Here is a 17,803-nt window from a genome sequence, read left to right on the forward strand (position 1 = left end):
CTTGATGCTTGCTTTATTGTTCTTTGCATGTTTATATTGTTAAAAATGGACAATCGCTTAAATTTATATCTGTCATGATGACTACACAATAAAAAGTTTGAACCAAAAAGCCCCGAATGCTGCGAGGAAAAATCCTTAGGAAAACAATCGGGCCCTTCACACACTATGACGAAATAGGGCTAATGTCATAGTACTTAAGCCCTAATAAAGCTATCAAGTAGGTGCAGTGTTTGTGAATTTGTTGCCCTTTTATAAGTTGATAGCAATAATATTGTGCTTCATTTTTATCTTATTTTCTTAGGACATGTGCCAGAAGCTTATAATCACAAAAAGATGTAATGGACCTCCAAGTGTCTAAAAAAGTATCACTTATCTGCGTTGGTGACGAAACATTTATTTACAATAAATCAACATACAGTATAATAAAATTCTTAGTTCAGTCCTGAAATGTTTATATAACTGGACCGTCAAACCCACTCCTTAATTGAGCCCAGGAAATAATTCTGCCTATAGTTTTGTATTTTAAATATAGTTGACATTTGTTTTCGAGTGCAAATAGACCTAACATTATATTTTAGACAATCCATTTATTCATTAGGGATAAATTACTATGTCGCTTGACCTCTCTAATTAAAGATAAAACCCTGTTACAAAAGAATTGCTTTTTAAAAGACTGCTGTTAAATTTTGAGTGGAACGTCCTAGCTCGTGGTAAATTGTCATGAGTCAAGATGAAAAGAGTAAAATCACAATTATCAGTAAGAGAACAGCAGATTTAATGAAGACAGCTCAACTAAACTGAATCTCTTATACCTGGCCCGATTATTAAATCTACATATAAAACGTACTCATTCATTAGACTCAATCTTTGATCGTTTGGGCTATATTAAATAACTATTTACGCAGTAAAACAGGAAAAACACAATGGGTAATACCAAAGCAGATATAGAACAGATACATTTTTCACCTTTAACAGTGACTCTTATTTTAAAACTAATTAAAATGAGAAAACTAAAAGGTCAGCTCTTAAGATTCCTGCGACATCAAGCTATTCCATGACATCACTGTGACTTAGCAGCACAGAGACACACGGTGCGGACTCTTTACACTCCCATTTCTTTAACAAGTGTACCAATTTTTTAATGTAAATTTGCAGCAGGAGGTGAAGCGGTTCAGCTTCTTTTCAGTCTTAATAGGAAAAATGTCTCATCTTAATCACAATCATTTTAGAAAACACTGAGTACAAAACTTACTGTGAGGTCAGTGAGCCAGCTCTTAGAGAATCACTCAGATCCCCAGTAGTGTGTGTGTGTGTGTGTGTGTGTGTGTGTGTTTTTATTAGTGTCTCAGTGCACTGTGAAAAAACGTTATCGTCTCATCCGCTTTATCTGTGGACCTGAAGCCTATCCCAGAGACTTGGGGACAGGGTGCCAATCCATCTCCAATCCAATCCAGGGCGCACACACACATTCATTCAACAGTATGGGCAATTTGATAACACCAATTACCCTAACCTGCATGTCTTTTCACTGTGGGAGGAAACCAGAGAACCCAGAGAAGACCCACTAATCACAGGGAGAACATGCAAACTGCATGCACACAGACCCGAGGCTGGCTGTGAATCGGACCCGGACCCCCGGAGATGCAAGGCGACAGTGCTATCCACTAAGCCACCATGTCGCCGAAAATCATCAGTGGTGTGATAAATCAGTTTTTACACCAAATACACATTGGACTTTTTATTTTACACTTCAACCCCACAAGGTATCAGCCCATCACAAGAAAACAACTGAACTGTAAAACAGTGACCGTGCGCGCGCACACACCTTTATTAACCGTGTGTTAAACTGAAACTTAGCAGCTTTGCCTAGTTTGTTCAAAAAAATGAATAATAAAAACTTAAGATAATAAAGAGAGGGTGTTTCTAGAGCCGCTGGAGGTCAGGCGATCTTCTCAAACACAAACACCAGGTAGATACCTGTAGCACAGGGAAAGAACACCTCACTTAGCCGGGCTGTGTGTAAAAATAATCGGATACACATTTCATTAAAAAAAAAAAAAAAAAAGATATAGAAACTGCATTTACATGTAAGATTGAGTGAAAATTAAAATATATATATATTTTTTTTTACTTTGCATTAAATCATCACCTTCTTTGTCTTTTGGCTGTTCCCTTTCGGGGGTCACCACAGCAAATCACCTGCCTCCATCTAACCCTATCCTCGGCATCCTCTCACCCCAACTACTTCATGTCCTCTCTACAGTATATCAAAAAATCTCCCATTTGGTCTTCCTCTAGACCTCTTGCCTGGCAGTTCCAACCTTTTACAGATGTACTCTTTTACTAGTCTCAACACTGTCTTGAACACCTTTCCTTTCATTCTCGCTAATACTCTTATCACACAACACACCTGACACCCTTCTCCACCCGTTCCAACCTGCCTGGACACGCCTCTTTCCACACATACTGTTGCTGTGGACCGTTGACCCCAAGTCCTGCACCTTCTTTACTTCTGCTCACTGTAGCCTCACTGTTCCACTTGTGTCCCTCTCACTCATACACATGTATCCCGTCTTGCTACGGCTAACCTTCATTCCTCCACTTTTCCACTAGATTTTCCTCCACCTGCTCCCTTCTCTTGCTACAAAGCGCTTTACTTTTTATTAATACCACATCATTCAGCAACAGGTTTCACAGATAATAAAGTAAATGAAACCTTTACGAAATATTTACAGTAATACATTTTTTTAAGTCTCTTTTTAAACACTAGAATTAAGTTTTTAAAGTCAAAACTCTTGGTTTTTTCTAATATACTCCCACATATGATGGGGCAGAAACTTTTGCACTCAGATACACAAGAACAACGAGTACGTACTTGTTGCCTCCCACTCCGACCTGGATAGCGTCCCCTGTGAAGACACCAGACGTTAGATTCACACACACACAGGATATTACATGTGTGTTTGTTTGAGGGAATATCTACAGTTGCATGCGATGCTGCAGGCGCAGTGTGTGTCGTGCTCTGTGTATTGGGCTGCTGTAATCTAACTGATGTTTGCTGTTGTGCAGAGGGTGGATATGTAGGTGTGTATGCGTGAGTGTGGGAGATCTGACCAGTGGCAGTGACACCCCGGTGCTCCGTGCTCTTTTCTCTGCGTGTTCATACTCCCCCTCACCGTCACACACTAACCCTTCTCTGTCAGTTGCTGGGTATTGCTGTAACACACACACACAGTGTGATAAAGACAGACAGTGATGGACAGATGGACACACACGGACCGGTGTTTGTACCTCAAGCGCCTGCATCCTCTGCATGAGACTCTTGTTCCTCTCGTCCTTTATCTTCTCCTCGAAGAACTGCTGGAAGGTTTTTCTGTACACCAGACGCATGTTGTACTTCTTCGCCATTCTGAAGAGATACACACGCACACACCTCACATCATACAAACATCCTACTGTGTAGAATTATTACACAACTACAACTCTACACTTATTAAACATGAGCTTGGAAAGAGCATGAAAGCCACCTTTTGGTCACTTGTGGTAGTACCGGTTAAAATAAAAATAAAAAAAAATTATATTTGTTACTGCTTATTATTATTATTAGGGCCCTATGTCATCATAGTGTGTGAAGGGCCCAATTGTCCTTTTTAAGGATTCTTTTTTATTTACCCACCATTTGGGGCTTTTAGGGGGTGTTAACATATTAAGAGTCTTAAAAGTCACCTAAATGTGTTTAAAGTCTGTTCTTTAAATCGCTTTTAAACATTCATTCACCAGAAATTTCATCGCAAGTCCCAGTTTGACTTGAACCGGGTCGTAATTTTTGCTATTATTCTTCTCATTAAATGATGTTATTTCACACTACTCTGTCTTCTTATTAAATACTTGTAAAACTATACCTTTTTGTTCATAATTAGGATGCGTCACCGTGACCAGCTCCCACACCCCCCTCCTCCTCCACTTCGGTGTCTTTCTTAAAGACCATGTAAGACGTGTGATGCAAACTCACTCTACAAACAGAGGGAAATACACCAGGAACTCGGGCACGTCCACGACGCCCTCCAGGTTGAAGTCGTACTGACAGCCGAACAGCGAGTAGTCGCCTTTCTTCTGGAACGTCACTCGGTACACATCGTTCCCAAAGCTATTGGATTCCGACTGCTCCAAACGCTTTCTGTAAAAGGAGCAAAAGGAAATTTACTCACAGGGTTTTATTCCTGCGGAGTAGATCACAATGGCTGCATACGTCTCTGGAGGCCTCTAGTGGCAGGCTGCAGCACTTCTCTTTCTTTGTTATCTAATTTGTTTTTCCTTAATTTCTCATCCCTCCCACTATCCAATCCTCTTCCATCGCTGTCAGTTTCTTTCCCATTTCCCTTCTTAATTTTTTTTTATACATTTAATTGTTTCTTTCTTCTCTCCTATGTTTATTCTTCTTCCTTACTTTATTCTCCTTAACCATCTTCGACTTTCCCCTTCCTTTTTTCCATCTTTTCATTTAATGTTTTAAATTGTCTCTCTTTCATTTAGTTCTTTCTGTATTTGTGGGTGTTTTATATTAGAGTGTGATGCATCATGAGTGTGAGTGCGCGCATACACCAGCTCATAGGCGTCTGGTGTGGTCCCGATGAAGAAGCCCCCGGGGCGGAGCTTCTCGCAGGCGTTCCTCAGCATGGTTTCGGCCTGCTGCTGGCTCTCAAACGAGTAATGATACACAAACTGACAACTACACACATCGAACTGCAGCTCAGGATCACTCAGCTTCTCACTCAGCAGCTCCTTTATACACACACAAAACTCCAATTTTAGAGTTATTATATGTTAGACAGTCACGTCAGTCACTATTGTGTGCACACATGCAAAAAATTCTGTCTTCTTTAAATATCCACATTTTACTCTTTTTACAAATATGTCAGTTTTGTGAGCATATATGATTACTACAAAGAAATTGCTGATGTCTTTATAGGTAAAGACTCTGAGTGTGTGTGAGTGAGTGAGTGAGTGAGTACCCTGGAGCAGTCAGCAGTTATGAACTCGGCAGTGAAGATGCGCTCGTTGGGGTGACTCCTCTTCTTCATGTCATTGTAACGCTGCTGACACTGTTCTACTGACACTGCCGCAATGTCTGACACACACACACACACACACACACACACACACACAGAGAGAAACACACACACCCAATCACACAATACGTACCCAATCACAATGTAGAATATTGCAGACAGACAACAATATGCAACATTTTTACATACTTTAAAAAAAACATCTTGGTGAAACCTCAGATTGCGAGTAACGCATTTTGCAAATGTTCCACAAGACAAGAAAGGATTTTTAATAAATTTTGACTTGAAAAACAAGCAAGTCTTGGTTATCATGCATCACGCATGCGCTTCTTGTTTTGACGCCAAGCGTCACGTGATCACAACCGAACAAATGGTTTTTCTCTCTCTTGCGCTGCAGAATTGTGGTTAAATCGTCTCCCCTGCTGGGTCTTAGTGCTGGTCTCATACTCGTATAATTAACATCCGTGCACGCGTGTACTGTTTACTATAACACTGTGACCACGTGTGTGTGTGTGTGTGTGAGTAAAACATATTTTATTTTGTGTTTGTGTTTTTATGTGTACAGCGCGCGTGTACCGTTTCTTATAACACACTTGTGCGCGCGTGTAATTTGACACCGTGCCGGGTCTCACACACACACACACACTCTCTCTCTCTCGCCTTAAGTGCGTGTGTGTGTGTGTGTGTGTGTGTGTGTGTGTACGACTCTTTACAGCAGTTATTCCGTTATTAAGCGCTCACACGAAACATTAGCGATGTTCCTTGCTAATTTTTCCAAAAAAACAGTCTTTCCGTTAATGTGTGTTTATGTGAAATTCAATTTAGAAAGGAGAAAGATTTACTGTGTAACAAAGTCTCACTAAAAGGTTAAAAAACCATTCAGTCTCTCTTACGTGTGTGCGGAAAATTAAAAATGTCCAGTGCCGGTTCACACACTCTCTCTAGGGACGGGATGGGCTTCACACACACACACAAAACCGGAAACACTTATCTGTCGGGATTTATTTTAACTTTTTTTAAAAGGTAAAGTGCAGGTTAATTTGTTTTATTTTTACTTTAGATTTTGTGTAAATTATTTTTATGTATACATTTTTTTAGGCTGTGAAACAAATAATTTGAGTTTCCATTATTTTTTATGGAATACAAGCCCGCTTCCGGAACGAATTATGCTCGTAATCCAAGGTTCCACTGTATATGTATATATCTATTCTAGTTTAAAGTGCCAACCTTTTATGTAAATGTATAATACAGATCTAGTAAATGGTTTCAGATACAGCTGAGGCAGTGTTCAGGTAGTGTTGCCGATTTACTTCCTGTTCCTGCATGTGACCCCTGATTCTGACGGCGATAGTGACAGCAGGTGAGAGCTTTACCTGCACACACCAGCCTGCTGATGCGCCCCTTCCTCCACTTCAGCAGATCTCCTCCTTTCCCACAGCCCAGATCCAGCACACACACCTCCCTCCTGTCACGCCGCACCATGTCCAGGATCTCACCTGATACCACACACAGAGGTTTACATTAATGATACATATCATATTTAAGAAAGTGCAGACAGATCACATATTTTACAATGCTGCAGCTTGGGGCCAGAAAATATGAAATAATCAATGGACAAAGATAACAATCAGGCGTAGACGTGCGTGTGCGCTACCTATCAAAACGCTCTTCAGCCAGTTGTTGAAGTTGCGCATGTGGACGATCCGGCTCCTGCTGCGCTCCACCAGGCCGCACTCCTGCAGACTGTTGTAATGTGTGGCCACCTTCTGACTGTGACCTTCCCCTGTGTCCTACATCAGACACGGACATGTATTTAAAACCCCAATTACAAATCTTTACCCAAGATGTTATGGTTTATTTGCCTTGATGAGGGGTCACGATACGTTCTACAGCACAACTTAGAGTTATTACACAGCCAGAAAAAGACCTGTCTGTTTGACCAGGTGTTAAACAGGCGATAAGAGTGAGAACCACGGGTGAAAGATGGACAGGCGCTGATGTGTAAAGGTGAGAGAGGCACTGTGGGAGACTTTACCCGCTTTTTATTAGGAGACAGAGACTCGTCCTCGTCTCCATCATGCCTCCTTTTCAGCGGGCGCTTGTCCTGAAGTGTCCTAATTCCTCCCTCTGCTGAGCTTAATCCTGGAAAAAAAAAAAAAAAAAAAAAAAAACACACTTTATTGGGACTGTTTGAACATGCATAGGTGTTTCAATGGAACAAAAACAAAAGAAATAAAAGTGAAAGTAATAACATGCAAACAGGTTTAAGCAGGTTTGTTTAAATCACCAGACATTTCAATACCATTTTCAATACCAGTCAATAAATTTCTATTAAAAACAATAAATAGTAAATAAATACGAAATACTAAAGAATAAATAAAGACTAAAATAAATATTTTAATAAATAATTAATAAATAAAGAATTTAGTATCCAAAATAAATGAGTTAATGTTATGTTTACATACATAAAACGAATTACCTCACTTTTCAACCTGCACATATCTTTTTAATAAAGCTGTTAAATCTAGTAAATAAATCTAATAGGGTATAAACACACCCTCAAGACAATGGGCCAAAAACAAACCAGAGAACATTTACAGCAGTGGTATCTCAAACACATCCGTCCCCCCTACACGCCCGTGCAACACTGTTTAATTGCAAGCTACAGCACCCTACCTAGTCAACTAAGCCTGCATTTGGAACCCAGTCACAACATGAGCTTAGGCTAGGTAGCAAAGAATGAAAGATGCGTTCCAAATACACAAACACCAAAAACAAACTCTGTTTCGCGCGTCTGAAATATAAATACACACACACTAAAATGTGCTGCCTCGACATGTACTCACAGCTTCTTTATTAACCGAATACGCACAGCTTTAACACGCATTTAGAGCTACTCACTCGAGTCTTCCGACATCTTGAAAACCGCGTCTAGCGCGCGTTGCTGCGTGCGTCACGCGCGCGAGGAATGGAAACAAACCCCGCCTTCGAATCGAGGATTGGCTGATCAATCTTATTCATAAACACAGCGATCTGATTTGACAGACACACTAAGAAGAGTCCACCCATTTTCTAAGTAGCGTACTAAATGACCGCGGTTGAAGGGAAGATGTTGCAGTCCATGACCAGGAGGTGGCACTAATGCATCATAGTGAATACCAACCGTCGCGACCCAAATAAATACGCCGCTTATAACTTTTGCTCACGCACACAGAAAATGTATTCGTATTAAAATATGCTAATTTTCTAACTCATTTATCTTCTTTCAGCTCGTCAATTAATTGAAATTAAGTGTTTAGAAATGTTTTGAAATCTGATGACAACATTGCAATAAAGTTTACTCAATTCAAAACGAATCGCGTGGCTGTTTGGTAATAGTAGTTTTTTAGACACGCACGTAGTGTCCTCGTGACAGATGGTGCACTCGATTTCCCAGAATGTTTAGCGCACGTGGCAGTGGGAGTGACAGCCGGAACATGGCCGGTGCTGATGGCTGGAAACTGCTCGTTTTTAAGTTAAAGAAAGTTAGAATATAAAATGCAGAAGTGGATTACACGTACAGGTGAACATCTGGGGTTTTAGTCATTCGGAGTCGTTTCTGTTTTGTTTGGTATATTTATTTTTATAATTAATATTTTTATCCTAATAATGCTGGGTTTTTTAAGGTTAAGAAGCCCAACTGGACTCGTCTGTGTGAGTGTGTGAGATACTACTGGATAAAATTAAAAAGTTTAACTGTTACTGGTTAGTACTGGTTAGTATTAATAATAATGTTGTATTGGGTTTTAGGCCTGTACTACTCTAAACTGATGTAAGTTTTTAGGATATTGTGCAATATTTCCCATATTTCCCTCACTCTGGTTCAAACCCCAGCACCACCTAGTTGCCCCTGTTTGGGCCCTTGAGCAAAGCTCTTAACCCTGCTCCTTAGGGGAGTAAGATAAAAATGTAGGTCTGGAGAAGGGCTTTTGCTGAATGCTGTAAATGTAAACATGATTTCTAGTAACTGTTTTTTGTGCTCCACCTGACTGTCTAAAATAAAAAGTAAACAATAATAACAAAAACCTTAAGAAATATTAATAAAAATATGATTTTTTTTTTTTGGGGGGGGGCTGTAACTCACAGTTAAACAGCTGTACTTGTGTCCCATCTCATGTCATCTGCTCTTTGATCCTCACAGTGACATTGTTGCTGATCACCTGAAAATCTGAAAATGATGATGCGTTTCCTGTGTGTTCGGGACCTCCAGCGTTTCGGCTCGCTCGCTCGCGTCCGCACACACCCGTCCCACGACTTTCTCACTATTTCTCAGAACCGTCTTGGATCAGGATGTGTCTGGATCTGCACCTCCTCGTCCTCATCCTCGGCTCTCCGGACAACCCCCCCTGGAGATGGGAAGGATGACTCGGCAGAGCCAGATCCTCTTCAGGACCAGTCTATGGGTCTCGCTCAGAGATTTAAGAAAACCTTTAAGCAGTATGGCAAAGTGATGATTCCTGTGCACCTGCTCACCTCCTGCATGTGGTTTAGTGGCTTTTACTACGCTGCCATGAAGTAAGCAGGACCATGGACTACGACTAAAAATGTCTTTTGTTTCACGCTCACACAAAAGAAATGTTCCCTGTCTTTACTGTTTTTCTTATTTCTTTTCAGAGGAGTGAATCTGGTGCCATTCCTGGAGTATATCGGAGCTCCTGATAAACTCGTTAAACTCCTGCAAAATTCCCAGAGCGGCTACGCACTGACTGCGTACGCCATGTATAAGGTCAGAGGTCATCAGTGTGTCATTATAAAGTGGCATCCTCTTATATGTTTGCTATTATTACATGTTTATGAAAAGAGAACATTTTCAGCAACCTCTCAGGACCCAAAACCCGAAACAGACCTTTTGTGCATAATTATAATTTTCTCTCTGCAGTCTTTCACTAAAAAACAAACGTCCCCCCTCCTCAATCTAAGGATAAAATAAATGTCAATTAGTAGAAACCATAAAGAATGCATTTGAGAATCTCCTGTTCCATTTAAAGTACTAGTCTTCCTAGTCACTTCCCCATCTAGTGGCCATTATTAGTAATTACACCAGCAAAGTGTATTTCTGCTTGGTCCTCCTGAGGAGAACTTCTTTAAAAGCCAAACTGTGTATAGATTATCTTCAGACCATTGCATGTTTTTTCAGCTCCTGATGTTCCTGAGATTCTTGGTTCCTTTCTGTGTTATTTGAAGTTCATGATCAATTAGTTTGTCCTGATTTGAGCTCTGGTTTCTTTTAACTCCAGATATTCTTTCTTTGGTTTACACATTTTCAGTCCTGAGCAGTGTTTAAAAGTCTGAATTGTGATCATGTAAGACGTTTATCCATTAGAAAGCACACAGCGGTTTGTGCATTATTGCAGCTTCCTTCATGATGTCTGTATAATTTTATTAATTTTGTATTGTTCGTCATAGAGTTTAAAATAATCACAAGTCCATCCCGAAATAATCCTTGCAAGAACATTTTGATATGAGGCTCGACAACTTGATGAGGTTTAGTGCTTTCATCAGCACTTTAACATTAGTCAGGTTTATTTCAGTGTCAGACCGCAGAGACAATGCACGCTATCCGGTACAGTCTTTATTTACAGATTGTATTTTATTGTTGAAGGCATTTGCTATTAAGGAATAAATATTAGAAAAAAAAATTTATCCCCAAAACAGCAGACCTTTTTTCTTCAAAAGTTCTTATTAGAGAAATAAACCTCCTCCTTGACAGCCATTCAGAAGTGTCCATCAATATTCCCGACCAATCAGAAAACAGATTCAATTGTGTGAGAGAAACGGTCTCCTGAGACTCCTGAGTCGACTTACCTGCAGAAAATGAATTAAACATCAAGCAATCAGTTCTCGTTAAAGAGTCTGCTGCCTAGGAGAGAAATAAAAATGTCCCTTCAGAGACACCATAATGAATCAGTTAAAATAAATTTGTGTTGCAGATTGCCACCCCGGGGCGCTACATGCTGACGTTAGGTGGGACGTCTCTGTCGGTGAAGTACCTGCGTAAACACGGCTACATGTCGACACCCCCGCCAGTTAAAGAGTACCTGCAGGAGAAGATGGAGGAGACGAGAGACCGCTTCTCCGGGAGGATCGAAGAAACCAAGGACAAGTTCACGGAAAAACTTCAGGAGACCAAAGACAAAGTGGGCTTCCGGAAGAAAAACGACTGATATCATCATCAAGTAAACAACGAGCGATAAATGCAAATTAATAAAAAAATAAATTAAAAACCTTCATGTGAGATGTCACTCCTGACATCACTTTCTGTTCACTCGGCATTTTCGTGACTTGCTAGCTCCACCCCCACACAATTTCTTTATTTATTTATTTTTTTTGTTGTTGTGTATATTTGTGATAGCTGCAACATTGATCAGCAGATTATTTGCTGTTCTAGCTACTACAAATCATCCGCCATGTTGAGAGGGCGGCGTTTGGAAAAGTCATCTAAAAATTGAGACATTGAAACTTGAAATGTCATCCATTAACTTAAAACGATTTAATGTATTTAATGTATTGAGCTTGTGTTAGTCTGTCGTTACATATGTTAACAAGCTATCAGGAATGAAAAGCAATCTTCTTCAACAGCTTTTATCACCAAAGATGATATTAAGAATGATTAAAGATTCTGTGTTATTAGTTCTATGAGTAATTATAATCACCGATAGGACGATGATTAACGCCAGGAGGTCATGCTGGTGAACGCGGTAATTGAGCGTACTGATCGTCTTAAATAACACTGTTACTACCACAGACCTGAAGTTAGCATAAAGTTGTTAAAACAGCAGTTTGTTCCTGTCTAGCAGTGAAACTGCAATTGACACATGGAGTCTGTCTTTTTGTATCTCTCGCTCCTTATCTTTCTATCTCTTTATACCTCTATTTTTATCTGAATCTCTCTCTCGCTCTTTATCTCTCTTCCTCCATCTCTCTCTTATTCTCTGTATTTCTCTCCTTCCATCTTTTTCTCCCCCTCCCTCTCTCTCTCTCTCTCTTTACCTCCCAGTGTGTCTGTACCTGCGTCTCTTGACTGTACCCATGTCTATATCTGTATTCCTTTTAGGGAAAGTGGGCGGACCTGAGCAACTCAATAAATTGGGGCAGGGCTCATTTCTGGGCTGAAACGATGTGTTGAACCATGATGTTTTATGTTCTTAATGAATATTTAAAAAAAATAAAAATTATAGTACCAGTCAAAACTTTGGATACATTCTAGTTATTTTCCACATTCTAAAACAAAACTGGATTTTTTAAATAAACTAATAAATAACACGTATAACAGCTGGCCTTCATGTCTTCCTAAAGCTGCAGAGGAGAAGTTAATTTAGAGTTACCAGCCCCAGAAATCACCAATTAACAAACACCAGATAAAAAAACGGTATAAAGGCTTTATAGATCATAAGTAACAGACACATCTCAATATTAACTGTTCAACTGGAGTTATTGTCTATTTTTAGGCATCTTCAGCGTTGTTTTACAGTGTAGATCAAATGTAGATTAAAAAATTTAGTCATTTAAAAATCAGGAAAAACCATGCCGTTTGAGGGTGTATGTAAATAAATATTGTTAGTTGTACAGACTGCAGCTTTAACTCCGCAGAGATGGATTAATCAGATTAACTCCGATTACACACGCCTCAGTCAGGATCAGCGTAATCCTCAGTCTGATCATATTTATATCAGAACCTTATGCAAATGTTTCCTGTCTGTAAATCCAAAGGTTCTGCTCCTGTGTTACAGTACTCAAGTGTAACTGACATGAATAAAATTAGAAAGTTTTAAAAAATGATTGACAGTGGGGTTTGTTTAAAATTTTGTTGCTTCCTCTCTCTCTCTCTCTCACACACACACTTTTTGTCGTCTTCTCTCTCTCCAGTTTGTCTCTCTCTTTCTGTGACTCTTTTGCTATCTGTCTATCTAAATCTTCTATCTGTCTGCCTCTCTGTCTCTTTCTCTCTCGCCTTCTGTCTGAGCTGAAATGGGATGGTGAAAGCAGTGGTTGCTGTGTCATTCCATCTGTGTGTGTGTGTGTGTGTGTGTGTGTTTGTGTCACACAGTAATGAGACACAGAGACACTGAGGAGTGACAGTAATACAGACAGAGAGGTTACACTGAGTCACAACTCATCACACACACACACAGATGCTGTTGACCTGAGGAAACCTGCTGCTTTGTGTGTTGCTTTGATTCGAACAGACAGCAGTGTTCTGTGTGTGTATCTGTGTGTGTTTTTAATTGAGCTATGAGTCATCTAACAGTGAAAAGGGAAAGGAGGCTGCCAGCACAACCAGGCTTTGATGAGTCAAGTGTGTGTGTGTGTGTGTGTTTAGGTGAGTTTGCTTGTAATTGCTGGAGTGGGTTATGACATCATCAACATATTTCTTTAAATTAGTAAGCTTATTTATATATCAGTGCTTTATTCTTCTTACACCACAGCAACATAAGTGTTCCTCCACCAGTCTCTCTTTATATTTTCTCTCCGCTCGTTCCCCCACCAGTCTCTCTTTATTCTCTCTCTTCACTCATCCCCTCACCAGTCTCTCTTTATTTTTTCTCATTAGTTCCACCCGTCTCTATTGCCCCCCCCACTCACCTCTTTACCAGTCTCTCTTCATTTTCTCTCCACTCACCATTCTCTCTTTATTGTCTTATTACCCCTTATCTCTCCCATTTGTTTCTCTACCAGTCTCTCTTTATTCTCTCTCTCCACTCGTTCCCCCACCAGTCTCTCCTTATAATCTCTCTCCACTCGTTCCTCCACCAGTCTCTCTTTATTCTCTCTCCACTTGTTCCTTCACCAGTCTCTCTTTATAATCTCTCTCCACTTGTTCCCCCACCAGTCTCTCTTTATAATCTCTCTCCACTTGTTCCCCCACCAGTCTCTCTTTATAATCTCTCTTCACTTGTTCCTCCGCCAGTCTCTCTTTATAATCTTTTTCCACTTGTTCCCCCACCAGTCTGTCTTTATAATCTCTCTCCACTCGTTCCTCCACCAGTCTCTCTTTATAATCTCTCTCCACTCGTTCCTCCACCAGTCTCTCTTTATTCTCTCTCTCCACTCGTTCCCCCACCAGTCTCTCCTTATAATCTCTCTCCACTTGTTCCCCCACCAGTCTCTCTTTATAATCTCTCTTCACTCGTTCCTCCACCAGTCTCTCTTTATAATCTCTCTCCACTTGTTCCTCCGTCAGTCTCTCTTTATAATCTCTCTCCACTCGTTCCTCCACCAGTCTCTCTTTATAATCTCTCTTCACTCGTTCCTCCACCAGTCTCTCTTTATAATCTCTCTCCACTCGTTCCTCCACCAGTCTCTCTTTATAATCTCTCTTCACTTGTTCCCCCACCAGTCTCTCTTTATAATCTCTCTCCACTTGTTCCTCCGCCAGTCTCTCTTTATAATCTCTCTCCACTCGTTCCCCCACCAGTCTCTCTTTATAATCTCTCTCCACTCGTTCCCCCACCAGTCTCTCTTTATAATCTCTCTCCACTCGTTCCCCCACCAGTCTCTCTTTATAATCTCTCTCTACTCGTTCCTTCTCCAGTCTCTCTTTAATTTCTCTCCACTCATTCATCTACTAGTCTCAATTTATTCTCTCTCTTTAAGTTAATCAAATAGTAATAACTGAGAAACCAATGCGCAATGTAAAATTTACAATGTGCTAAAAACTTTTGAAAACTCACAGTACCCAGTTTTACTTCTGACTGTTTCTGTCCTTAATACAAAAATGTAAAAGGCTTCTTTTTTACCATCTTAAAACTGCTATCTTTCAACCAAAGCCAAGGCTGCTTTTGCCCACCTAGAGGCTTTCTTTGCCCACCCAAAGGCTTTGTTCGCCCAAGCTGAAGCATTGTTTACCCAATCAGAGGCTTAATTTACTCAAAATGAGGTATCATTTTCAGCCCAGAGACTTAATTTCCCCAATGTGAGGCTTCATTTGTGCACCCAGAGGCATGATTTCCTCAAGCCATAGCCTCGTTTTCCAAAACCGAGATCTCATTCGCCCACCCAGGGGCATTATTTGCTCAACCAGGAGCATCATTTGCCCACCCAGAGGCTTTGTCTGCAGGTTTTGTTTGTTTATTCTTCTGCTTTTCAAAACAAACACTTACCCAGGTATTATACACAAAAGTGTCACGTAAACATCCAGATATCAAAAGCAGTGTGTAGTGACACATGCGCACTGCTACAATGCAGATGCAAAACTTAAAGCAGAAGGTGCAGAAGTACAGTAGAGGTGATGGAGTAACGCGAATTAGATGTACAGGAAAACCTTATTATTACCTCACACTCCCTGAGAATGTGTGTGTGTGTGTGTGTGTGTGTGTGTTTATGCCGTCCCACTGATTCAGAGCAAACATTATCACAGTCTGTTACAGAATTGTGACACGACCCTTAAACGGGTGCTGTTGTTCCACAAGAACTGGCTTTAGTGTAAATATGTGTAATTATGTGTAATTTATGCGCAGGATTGTGTGTGTAGACGTGAGTTAATCCAGGTGTCATGTACTGAAGCGCACACCCCCCCACACACACACTAGTCCCCATTCCCTTTGATCTCTCACCGCTTCTCTGGGCATGTCCTCAGGCTGCTGAATGCCCGGCATACCTGGATCAGTGGAGGCGGAGCTTAACTTCATCAGCCTATCACTATAGCCTGCATATGTAACATCACAACTAGCCCCCTATTCATCTTTCTGACGAACAGGTTTACTTAACTAGTGGTACGTTTCTTAGTAATATGCGTAAAAAGCATGCGCGTGTGTGTGTGTGTGTACCCACCTAATGTAATGAAGTTAATTTTGGTTACAGTTTCCCATGGCAACAGTGCCAGAGTTTGTGGTGTTCACTGCAAGCCTCTCTCTCTTACACTCTCTCGCTCTTGGTTCTGTCTTACCCTGTTTTTCTCTGTCATTGTGTGTGTGGTGGGGGCTGGGGGTGCGGGGGGGGGGGGGGGGGGGGGGGGTGCGGGGTCAGTTCCTGTAGGTGTTAATTAGTGTGTGTGAGGTATATTGTGTCCATTCCAGTGTGTGTAGTTTACTTGTACGTGGTTTGGTGTTTGTGTGTGTTTCGGTGTATATAGTGAGTCTTGTTCAGTGTGCCTACATGTAATTCTGTGTGTGTGTGTGTGTGTATGTGTGTGTCAGTCAGGATAAGTGTAGTTTAGTGTATGTAGTTCAGAGTGTTCTGTTTAGTGTGTGTACGTTAGTGAGTGTAGTTTAGAGTGCATAGTCTAATTCAGTGTGTGTACGTGTAGTTCCGTGTGTTTGTGTGTTATGCAGTGTGTGTCAGTCAGGGTACAGTTAGTGTAGTGTGTAGTTCAGAGTGTGTAGTTTACCGTATGTGGTTTAGAATAAGCATGGTTTAGGGTGTATGTAGTTCAGAGTGTACTATTTAGTGTGTGTAGTACATGGTGTATAGTTTAGTCTTTGTGTTACTTTATTAAACAGTGTGCGATGCGTCTTGTGGTGGTTGTGTACCGATTTAAACACAGTGTGTATGATCCTAAGCTGCTGGCTGTTAACTTATGCTACCTGTTAACCATGTTATCCATGTTAGTCTAGGTGTGCGTATGTGTTGTGAGTGTTTTAGCAGTGTGTTTTCGAGGTTGTGTTTGTGCAGCTGTTGAAGCGTTGCTGTGGCTGCAGGACCTGCAGCAGAACACGAGCGAGTTGAGCAAGAGTTTCCTCTTCTGTCGTGATAAGCACTCTGTAATTATCTGATTTGTTCTGACGGCGGAGTTGTGTAGCAGTTGCTGGATCAGTGCGCGCCGCCGCGCTCAGGGGGAGGAGGAAGCTGGCGTGTACTGCGCACTGACTGACAGCGTGTTTATGTTGGAGGCCGTCGCCTCGGGCGCGCTCGTAATTGTTACTTTTGTGTGATGCGCTGCAGCGGCTTGTTTGCGGTGAATTATTCGACATGTCTGGAATGCGTTTCCTCACACACACCGACTCAACACCTGCAGCACCACACACACACACTCCGCACCACGGACAATTGTTTATGTTATAGCTATCAAAGCTAGCAAAAATAGAAAGGAAAAAAAACAGACTTTCAGTTTCTCTATATATAACTATACACACCTACAACTATACAGACAATACACAACTATACACAACTATACACAACCACACTCAATTACACACAAGTATACACAACCGTACACAACCACACACACCCGTAAACAACTATACACAACCACAAACATATACGCACACAATACACACTTATACAAAACCACACTGAATTACATACGACTATACACAACTATACACAACCACAAACATCTACGCACACAATACACACTTGTACATAATCACACTGAATTACAACCATACACACACCATACACAACTATTCACAACTATACATAACCACACACAATTTCACACAACTATACCCACCATAGACAACTAAACTCAACCATGCACAACTACTCAAAACTATAAACACCCACAAACAATTATACGCAACTATACACAACCATATACAATTATACATAACCACACACAATTACACACGACTATACACACCCACACACAATTATACATAACCACACACAACTACGCACAACTATAAACACCCACATGCAATTATACACAACTATACATAACCATATCCAATTACACAGAACTATACACAACCATACACACTTCTACATAACTGCACACAGCCACACACAACCATACACTTACACACAACTATACA

At 40.8% G+C, this 17,803-nt stretch overlaps 2 protein-coding genes across 2 annotated transcripts; one reads left to right on the forward strand and one right to left on the reverse strand.

The window, feature by feature from the left end:
* Positions 1-1,706: 1,706 nt before the first annotated feature.
* On the reverse strand, positions 1,707-8,066 carry rnmt (RNA (guanine-7-) methyltransferase). The gene is made up of 11 exons (XM_053491283.1): positions 7,971-8,066; positions 7,105-7,211; positions 6,724-6,859; positions 6,443-6,565; positions 5,013-5,128; positions 4,601-4,782; positions 4,013-4,177; positions 3,292-3,409; positions 3,115-3,216; positions 2,876-2,909; positions 1,707-1,977 (listed from the first exon to the last, which is right to left on the reverse strand). Exons 1-11 carry the CDS (start codon positions 7,984-7,986, stop codon positions 1,940-1,942), a joined length of 1,137 nt encoding a protein of 378 aa, XP_053347258.1. The 5' UTR covers positions 7,987-8,066; the 3' UTR covers positions 1,707-1,939.
* Positions 8,067-9,256: 1,190 nt separating this feature from the next.
* fam210aa (family with sequence similarity 210 member Aa) lies at positions 9,257-12,905 on the forward strand. Its single transcript, XM_053493425.1, has 3 exons — positions 9,257-9,623; positions 9,723-9,834; positions 11,039-12,905. The coding sequence occupies exons 1-3, from the start codon at positions 9,283-9,285 to the stop codon at positions 11,270-11,272; spliced, it is 687 nt and encodes a 228-aa protein (XP_053349400.1). The 5' UTR covers positions 9,257-9,282; the 3' UTR covers positions 11,273-12,905.
* Positions 12,906-17,803: the final 4,898 nt, after the last annotated feature.

This window comes from Clarias gariepinus, chromosome 3, assembly GCF_024256425.1.
Source record: "Clarias gariepinus isolate MV-2021 ecotype Netherlands chromosome 3, CGAR_prim_01v2, whole genome shotgun sequence".
NCBI classification, from domain to species: Eukaryota; Metazoa; Chordata; class Actinopteri; order Siluriformes; family Clariidae; genus Clarias; species Clarias gariepinus.